Raw genomic sequence first — 10,000 nt, 5'->3', positions numbered from 1 at the left:
TTGTGACTTCATTAGGATCTGCCTTATTAAAAGGGTTAGTCAGCACAACACTTATATTTTCAGCAGATGCTGGTGGTAGTGGTGGCCGCTCATTAGGGGCGCACGGGTGCCGTCCCCTCCCAATTAATGTGGGCAACCCCCTAATCTACATGCTCAAATGGATTTATATGGATTTTTATCTTATTTTTAGAAGCATACAATTAGATCCTGACACTCAAATTGGCTTAAAAAAAGTGTGGGCTCAGAGCCCACCCTGTTGTATGACACTAGTGAATTAATATTCGCTAATGTTTTCCCATTTCTCCTCTTGACCAATCAGGAAGCGGGCCCTGAGACCCAATTGGCCGGGAGTCCGAAGACCCCCTTGGCCGGGAGGAGAAGCGACGACCGCGACACGGAGTAGACAGAGGGGGAAAGCCGCCACTTGCACGGGGTAAGTGTGGAGCTGATGGGGGCCTGGCGGGCGAGAGGGTGACCTGGGGGGGGGGGGGGGGGGGTGGATAGTAGAGTAGCAATGATGTCAATGGTGTGTTTGTCGGCTTGGTTTTTATCGCCCAAATAAAGTCAAAGAATATGTGGTTAGGTAGTTTTTACTAACAAAACTTTATTTTCCTACTCTCTTACCTCAACTTTTCTGTTTCAGCAGTTCTTCAAGGTGTCTAAACAAGACTGTGCTATCCAACAGGCACCAGAGTTTGACCCATGCTCTTAGTAATCATCACTAAGTAAAGCTGGCTATATATGGTTAGTTTTATTTTTTTGTTCAGCCGACAGGCTGAAGGGTGGTGAGGGAGAGAATCACTATCAGATTTTTAATGCTCTCTGTATCCAGGATAGATTTATCGGTGATCAATTGTCCAGATCCCCAATGTCAAAAGAAAAGTGAGGGAAAAATCACAAATTTTCTGTTGCCACAAGAACAGAAATAAAGAGGAAATCTTCCAATGGGGAGACTAAAGCCTCATACATACGATAGGACTTTGTACAAACTTTCCCTTGGATTTTTGTACAAAGGGCGTTGGCCCTGAACTTGTATTGCATACACACAGCAGGACTTTTTCAGTCAACTTTCACCAAATCATGTGTTTTTTCTGCTCTTTACCGCCACCTTTGGTCAACTTCTGTATTGTTGTCTGATCTTTTGCATTGGTTCTGAGCATGCGTGTTTGTACTTTGTACAAAAGTCCTATGGTTTTCTGTACACACGATCAGACTTTGCTTCATCTGACTTTTGTTGCCAGAAAGTTTGTCCATTCGCACAGCCAACAAAAGTCAGATGAAAACCAAAAAAGTTTGTCCGATGGAGCGTACACACGGTCGGATGTTGCTCCAAAACAGCTAATTTGCATGTTTGTTGTCAAAAAGTCTGATCGTGTGTATGGGCCTTAAGAGGTATTTCCCTTCACAATGGAAGGTGATGTTCCCAGGACAGGAAGTATTGAGACACAGATGGCATTAAAAAAAAAAAAAAAATCTTTTTTTTTTTAACCTTCCCCTACCTAAATGAAAAAAAATGTTTTGGCTACATTTTAACCTGTAAGCTTCGACAGCACGCAAATATGCGACCTCTTGGAGAGTGGCCACATATTTGGGTGCAACATTGCAAAATCAGCTGTGCTGAGAACGCGTGCCCTGCGCACTCCCGCCACAGTTACTGATTGCTGCTTGCGATCGGACGCTTTCCAATCATGTGACCACCGTGACAGCCCATCACGGCGATCACATGATCACAGACTCCGCCCCGACTCCTGCCATTTGAAAACCCCTAAAGAGCTGGGAGATGCCAGTGTCTAATGCTCCATACACACGATCGGACTTTCCAACAACAAAACCGTGGATTTTTGTTCGAAGGATGTTGGCTCAAACTTGTCTTGCATACACACGGCCAACAATTACGAATGTGGGAACGCGGTGATGTACAAGACGCACCGTGATAAGCACATTGAGGGTGCAATCTCTGGTTCCTTCAGAGTCTCAGCATAGCTGTCTACTTGTACCTTATACATACAGGCAGTTACCTAGGAGCAGGATGATCAATTGACTATGAGCAAAATGACAACATGGGAGAAGTCAAAGATCACCAGGCACAGTGTCGCCTCCTCACATTAGTTTTAAACCTGTAATTGGCGTACTACTGTCTTGCAATTCTGTGCATAGCATGATAATCATGGGTTTAAATCAGGTGGTGAGGAGGCAACATATAACCTCCTCATCACCTATCAAACACACTAGCTTTTTAGAGGAGCACCAGTGCCTGCTGCACTTGTAAATGAGCCCTTAGTTGCATTTGGCAACGGGCACTCTTAGGGCTTGTTCATACATAAAACCCTGCAGTTGAGTTGTAGTTTTACTGCCCCCAATCCCTACCCCCTTTAGCTGCTGAGGCAGCAGTCAAAGGTGTACATCTGCCACAGCAGAAATTAAGCCCCCTGTTGCTTTTGGTGTATGCTACCGCCTGCCAATATTGACCCATTTAAGTAAATGGGGCCACATTGCATGGGACAGGAGCCAACACTAAAGAGAAGACGTCAGCTTACAGCACTAAGTAGTCCCTCTGCATTGCACTGTTTGATGCTCTGGGATGTCAGGTCAGCAAGCCCAGACTGCGATCTACCAGTCACCTGTCTGTGATCTACTGGTAGATTGTGATCTACAGGTTGCTGACCGTTCACTGTAAACTAATGATGTGGCCATGTGGGTGAAGCCCCGCACGGCCATGCCGTTTTAAAAATTGTTACAGCAGGTGTGGGGAGAGGATCCCACACCCGCTGTCACAGGGGAGGATTGGCCATGTGGGGTACAGATGCTGCAACATGTTACAAAAGGTGAACTTAACTTTTAAAGCCCAACTCCGGCTACATAATCTCTTCAGAGAGCACTACATCAGCGCTGAACTCTGAATCAGAAAGGATCACCCAACCGAGAATAGAAGCAAAGAGGCCCTTGTGGCATCCTACTACCAATCTAAAGACTTCAGTAACATAAAAAAAAAAAGCAAACAAAACCTGGTGGGACCTTCAGGTGAGAGAAGGGGGAAGACTTAGGGCGATACGTGGAGCCCTAAGTTGGGCTTCAACCCTTTCATGACTAAGCCTATTTTCGGCATTTGGTGTTTACAAGTTAAAATCCATATTTTTTGCTAGAAAAATTACTTGGAACCCCCAAACATTATATATATATTTTTAGCAGAGACTCTAGAGAATAAAACGGAGATTGTTGCAATATTTTATGTCACACCGTATTTGCGCAGCAGTGTTTTAAACGCAACTTTTTGGGAAAAGGGACACTTTCATGAATTAAAAAAAAAAAAAAAAAACAGTAAAATTAGCCCAATTTTATTGCATAATGTGAAAGATAATGTTACGCCGATTAAATAGATACCAAGCATGTCACACTTTATAATTGCACGCACTCGTGGATTGACGACAAATTACGGTACCTAAAAATCTCAATAGGCGACGCTATAAAAATTTTTTTACGGTTACCAGGTTAGGTCTAGTTAGGTCTCTAGAGGAGGTCTAGTGCTAGAATTATTGCTATCGCTCTGACGATCGTGGCGATACCTCACATGTGTGATTTGAACACCGTTTACATATGCGGGCGCGACTTCCGTATGCGTTTTCTTTGCTTCGCGAGCTCGCGGGGACAGCGGGCGCTTTAAAAATTTATTTATTTATTTATTTTAAAATGACTAAATTGTTTAAAAAAAATAAATAAAAAAATGTGATCACTTTTATTGCTGTCACAAGGAATGTAAACATCCCTTGTGACAGTAATAGGTGGTGACAGGTACTCTTTATGGAGGGATTGGGGGTCTAAAAGACCCCCCACCCCTCCATTACACTTTAATGTATTCAGCTAGCCGAAAACGGCGATTCTGAATACCGTATATCTTTTTAAAACCGGCGCCATTGGCAGCCGAGTAAACGGGAAGTGACGTCATGACGTCGCTTCCGTGTTTACTATGAGGAGACTGGAACGAAGCCGATTACGGCTTCGTTCCAGTTCCTCCCCAGCAGCCGGAGGCATCAGACGTGGAATCGGTGCTCCCGATCGAGCGGGAGCACCGGTAACAGCGGCGGGAGGGGGGGGACGTCCCCTCCCGCTCCTCCGGTATAACAGCCGAGCGGCTTTTAGCTGCATCGGTTGTTATGGCTGGATAGCCAATCGCCTGCTGAACAAAACGGTATCGGGATGATGCCTGCAGGTGCGGGCATCATCCCGGTATACCCCCCGGAAGCAGAGTACGCACATCTGCGTACGCTCGGCGGGAAGGGGTTAAACTGAGCTTCCAAGAATACCATTTTTAGAGAAACATGGCAGCTATTATTAATTACATTCTCAATTAAAGTTACTAGTTCTTGCTAAGGTGAAAGCTGAAGGAGGTTCTTTCGAGAGGCTCATGGCAGAAGACAATAATGTGTTACCACTTTATAGGATTACGTACGAGAGCAGAAATTGCCCAGGAAAGTTTGATAACGTCTGAACGTTAAAGTCTGTGGCTAGTCCCCGACTGCCTGTGTAGGCGCCTACCCTGCATGCTCATATTCGGGATATGTGGTCCTTGGTCCTCCCCCCTCTTTTCTTGGGGTGAACTCCTGCCCTCTCCTACTTAATCCTTACGGTCTGCTTCTCTGGTTCCTCTCCTTCTCCCCCCCCCATATCCCTTGGTTATTTCATCTGCTGTTCACATAGAAACCACAAATCCTACACTATCCTATCAGCTTAAAGTCCTAACTTAGCATTTCTTTATACACTTTGTACTTTCTAATCTTTTTTTTTTTGTGTAATTTATGACCTAAGTGGTAATTTTGTTCTTGTGGTAGTTTTATGATCTGTAAATGTCGCGCAAGACTTTTGTTTGATGTCTTGGATATGCTTTGTACTGTCTTTGTTTGACCAATAAAATCTCTTCCGTTAAAAAAAAAAAAAAAAAGTTGCTAGTTGCCTGGCAGCCATGATAACCCACAGATATGCAAGTCAAAAGTCCTAACTTTACCTGCTACAGTACCCTTTCAGAGCCACAAATTTACTAAGAGGCCTATATAGGCATCTGAAGAATGGGCGCTGTAGCAAAAAAGAAACAGCCAATTCGGGTTGGTTTACTAAAGGTAAATAGACCGTGCAATTTGCACTCTGCAAGGGCAGTTGCTCCAAAGGATAGTAAATGAGGTAAAGATTCACTTTGCAAAGAATACCGAACCACATGCAAGGAAAATGTAAAAAAAAAAAAAATGGCATTTTTGCTTGCACAAGATTGGATGATAGAGGTCAGCAGAGCTTCTGCTCATTTACTAAGCCCTGGAGCAGCTCTTGCAAAGTGCAACTGCAGCCTATTTGCCTTTAGTAAATCACCTGCAGTAGATTTGTGATCAAGCTCTTCATACTCCTTCTCTACAGTAGACATGAAAGTGCTCCTCTTCCCCCTGGATCGGTCTGTTGATTATCTAATCAGCAATCCAGAAATAGAACTGTAAGTGTATCGGTCATCTCTCACCTCTACCGTCATTTCTTTAGACTGCTCTTCCACCTGATTAATGACCTCATAGCGAGTACAGCGGTAATAACCTCCCGTGGAAGAGCTGTGCTTCTTCCATTCTTCCAAACAGATCCAGCAAAAGTCATATTTACACTGAAGAGAGAAAAGAAAATGAATGGTGGGGGTTTAAACAGATTATTATACAGGATTTATATAGCGCCAACAGTTTACGCAGTGCTTTTCAATATAAAGGGAGACAATACAATAAAATACAAGAGGATTAAGAGGGCCCTGCTCAGAAGAGCTTACAATCTTATAGGGTGGGGCAGGTGGCACAAAAGGTTGTAACTGTGGGGAATGAGCGGATGGATGTGGTAGGAGATTAGTTGGAGACGTGATAGGCTTCCCCTGAAGAGATGAGTTTTCAGGGATCGCCTGAAGGTAGCAAGAGTAGGGGATAGCCGGACCAGTGGAGGTAGTGCGTTCCAGAGGATGGGAGAGGCTCTTGAGAATTCCTGGAGACAAGCATAGGAGGAGGAGACGAGAGAGCTTGAGAGTAGAAGGTCTTGAGAAGAGCGGAGGAGAGGATTTGGGTGATATTTGGAGACAAGATTGGTGATGTAGGTCGGGGTAGAGTTGTAAATGGCTTTGTATGTTGTGGTTAGTATTTTAAATTTAATTCGCTGGGTGACTGGGAGCCAGTGTAGGGATTGGAGGAGAGGGTTGGCAGACATTGAGCGGTTGGCAAGGTGGAGAAGTCTGGCAGCAGCATTCATGATAGACTGAAGAGGGGAGAGCCTATGGAGAGGTAGGTCAATGTGAAGGGAGTTGCAATAGTCAAGGCGAGAGATAACAAGGGAGTGAATGAGGAGCTTGGTGGTTTCATTTGTTAAAAAGGGGCGAATTTTAGAGATGTTACGGAAGTGAATTCTACAAACTTTTGACAATGATTGGACTTGGGGCTGAAATGACAAATCAGAGTCTAGGATTACACCGAGTACCCTGGCGTGAGGGGAGGGACTGATAGTTGCATTGTTGATTTTAGCTCAGTTTTAGAGAGATTTTGTTTAATGAAGTGGTGCGACATCCATGCTGATATGTCAGTTAGTAATGCAAGAGGAGACTGAAGAAGTGCGGTGAGGAGTAGACAGATAGATTTAGGTGTCATCGGCATATAAGTGGTATTAGAAGCTGTGGGAGGTTATCAAGTGGCCAAGGGAGGATGTGTAGATAGAGAAGAGAAGGGGTCCAAGAACAGTGCCTTGGGGACCCTCACAAAAAGGGGCAATGAGGAGGAGGAGACAGAGTTGTAGGTGACACTGAATTAGCGCTGTGATAGATAGGCAGAGAACCAGGCTAGAGCAGAATCATGGAGGCCAAGGGAATGTAGTTTATTGAGAAGGAGCGGGTGGTCAACAGTATCAAAGGCCACAGAGAGGTCAAGTAGTAGGTGTATGGAGTATTGGCTGTTGGTTTTAGCAGTTAGTAAATTGTTAGTGAGTTTTAGTAAGGCAGTTTCTGTGGAGTGCTGCGAGCGAAAGCCAGACTGTAATGGGTCAAGAAAGTTATTTTTACACCCCTTTCACACCAGGGCGTTTTGCAGACGCTATAGCGTTAGAAATAGCGCCTGCAATCCGCCCTAAAGAAGCTGCACCATTGTGTGTAGTGTGAAAGCCCCGAGGGCTTTCACACTACAGCGGTGCGCTGGCAGGACGTCAGAAAAAAGTCCTGCCAGCAGCTTCTTTGGAGCAGTGAAGGAGCGGTGTGTTTACCGCTCCTCCACCGCTGCTCCCCATTGAAATCAATGGGGCAGCGCTGTAATACCGCCGGCAAAACGCACTATTGCAGCGTATTGCCGGCGGTTTTAACCCTTTTCGTGGCCGCTAGCAGGGGGTAAAAGTGCCCCGCTAGCGGCCGAAATGCCCCGCAAATCCGGCGGTAAAACACCGCTAAAAATAGCGGCGTTTTACCGCCGATGCAATGGGCGGTGTGGTGTGAAAGGGGTCTTACTGAGGTAGGAGCTAAGACAGTTGTAGACTAACCGTTCTAGAAGTTTAGAGGCGAATGGAAGCAATAAGATGGGTCTTAAGTTGTTTAGATTTTTGGGATCCAGTGAGGGCTTTTTAAGTATGGGAGTGATCTGCACATGTTTTAGAGGGGAGGGGAAGGTGCCACTGGAGAGGGAGAGATTGAAGATGTGAGTGAAGGAGCATAGGATAGAATAAGAATAAGAGGGTGACCTAAGTAGTTGTGAGGGTACAGGATCCAAGGGACAATTGGCTACGTGGGCATCTGAGAAAAGCTTTGCAACCTCTTCAGTAGTAGACAATTGTGAGAACAGTTTGGGGATTGCCCCTTCCTGTTCCAACATGACTGCGCACCAGAATAAAAAAATAAAATAATTTTTTTTTTTTTTTTTAATGTAGAAACTGTGCCTCTTCCTACTCAAACAAGTGCTTCTGGGTTAGGTGAAGATGTTTCAACTCCTCAATAAAGATACATTTTGGCAAATTAAGGCTAAAGCAGCTATCATAAACTCCAATCTGGGCACAATAAACATATACACAAAAAAAAGGCAGTGCTGTAGAATAGCATAATACAATACAGATATTAAAGGTATTATCATGCAGTGCAATTATGTGCATAAAATGAAAGAAGTCCATAATATATTGCAGCTAGATTCTATATTAATTCAATGGTTAGTAAAATGAGACTGTCCAGAAAGAAGTTTCATTTCCACTCTCGATATAATCCACATATGAAGAAGCAGGGGGTAGATACATCCCCCTTCAAAATAAACTTTTACCACAATCAACTGGATTACAAGCAAATATGACATGGGTTTAATCTCTCTCATTTATGCACATAATTGCACTGCATGATAATACCTTTAATATCTGTATTGTATTATCCTATTCTACAGCGCTGCCTTTTTTTGTGTATATATGACTGCACACCAGTGCACAAAACAAGGTCCATAAAAGCCATGGATGAGCGAGTTTGGGGTGGAGGAACTTGACTGGCCTTGACAGAATCATGACCTCAACCCAACAGAATACCTTTGGGAGGAATTAGAGCAGAGACCGCAAACCAGGGCTTCTTGTCCAACATCAGTGCCTGACCTCACAAATGTGCCTCTGAAAGAATGGTCAAACATTCCCATAGGCACACTCCTATACCTTGTGGACTGCAAAGGGTGGGCCAACTCAATACAGACTAAGACTGGGATGCCATTAAAGTTCATGTGCGTGTGAAGGCAGGTTTCCCAATAATTTTAATAATATTGTGTATGTTGGTTTGGTTGTCAAATCCAATACCCAAAACTAACATTTAAAGATAGAGGATTACAGATCACAGTTTCTTGTATCATTTGTGAACGTTTTTGGGGAGATCTGAGCTCCAACCCCGTTCTAAAACTATAATTGTGATGCTCCTACCACCCCTGCAAATCACAGCCCAACTCCAGGCTCATTTTGTCCAGGGGAGAGGAGAAAGCTGTATATTTACCCGATTCTATACTCCACCTGCAAACAACACCCCCCCACAATTCTGCTGTGGACTGTTCCTGACATCCTCACAGCCAGAACCAGTCAATGGGCGTGATGACGTCAGAAACAGTCTACCGCAACAGACCAATAAACCCGGGGGGGGGGGGGGGGGCAGGAGCCACAGGAACCGGTCTTGTGCAGGGAGAATTGGAGGATTAGGTAAGTATATCTCGGTTCTCCAATCCACTAGATAAAAATGAGCCGCTAACCTGTGCAGTGTGGCCACACCCAACACTGCATGGGTATATGATGTAGCTAGAACTCTAGAAGGGGTATTTCAGCAGCAAAGTCAATGGTAGACACAAGAATCCAGTGGTTGGTGTAACTCACTGGAACTCGCCTATATTTAAAATGTTACTAAACCCACAACAATAAAATCAGTCTGTATATGCAGTACAGCATACTTGTTATACTCACTATGAAACCTAAGGGGCTAATCCTCCGCATTGTGTAAAAAGCCTGTTTGATCCTGTCTTCTCTGATCCCCCCCCCCCCCCACCTTTTTCTGTCTCCAATCCATCTGCTAATAGAACAGAGCCTTGGAGGCACTCTAGCAATACACACCAAACTGAGCATGTGCAGAGAGTTGTTTTATTTTGGGAGGGTGCATGTGATTAGCACAGGGCCAAATCAGCACTGTCCAGACAGAGGGTCAGGGGTCCTGCAGCTTCATAGAACAGTCAGGGGAGAATCAAAACTCCTCCTACAAACTTTAACCAGATACTGATAGAAGTCACAAGACTGCTATATACTGCTGATGAGAAAAGATATTTAGCCGTTTATAATTACTAAAATAACTGCATTTCCATGTTCTGTGTACTGTGGGGGACCAGATGTAGTGAATGCAGGTGCCTGGGTTTAGTAATAGTTTAAGAATTAGTATTTTAATAGAACTGATCCTTTAACATGCAATTCACGTGTGCGGGTGCTGCCTGCAAAGGAGCTATTAACTAGTAACAAGATGTAGCAAAGT

The 10,000-nt window shown here is 44.4% G+C and overlaps 1 protein-coding gene across 1 annotated transcript in view; it reads right to left on the bottom strand.

Moving 5' to 3' along the window:
- ANKIB1 (ankyrin repeat and IBR domain containing 1) overlaps window positions 1-10,000 on the bottom strand; it is a 256,563-nt gene that overhangs the window by 48,816 nt on the left and 197,747 nt on the right. The window contains exon 12 of the mRNA XM_077490802.1: window positions 5,498-5,632. Within this exon, the coding sequence (XP_077346928.1) occupies window positions 5,498-5,632 (135 nt within the window). The remainder of the gene's footprint in view (window positions 1-5,497; window positions 5,633-10,000) is intronic.

Source organism: Lithobates pipiens, unplaced genomic scaffold, assembly GCF_037356315.1.
Source record: "Lithobates pipiens isolate NorthernLeopardFrog02 unplaced genomic scaffold, aLitPip1_a1.2 Scaffold_19, whole genome shotgun sequence".
NCBI lineage: Eukaryota > Metazoa > Chordata > Amphibia > Anura > Ranidae > Lithobates > Lithobates pipiens.
The sequence above is the reverse complement of the archived record's forward strand: the minus strand, read 5'-3'. Positions and strand labels throughout refer to the sequence as shown.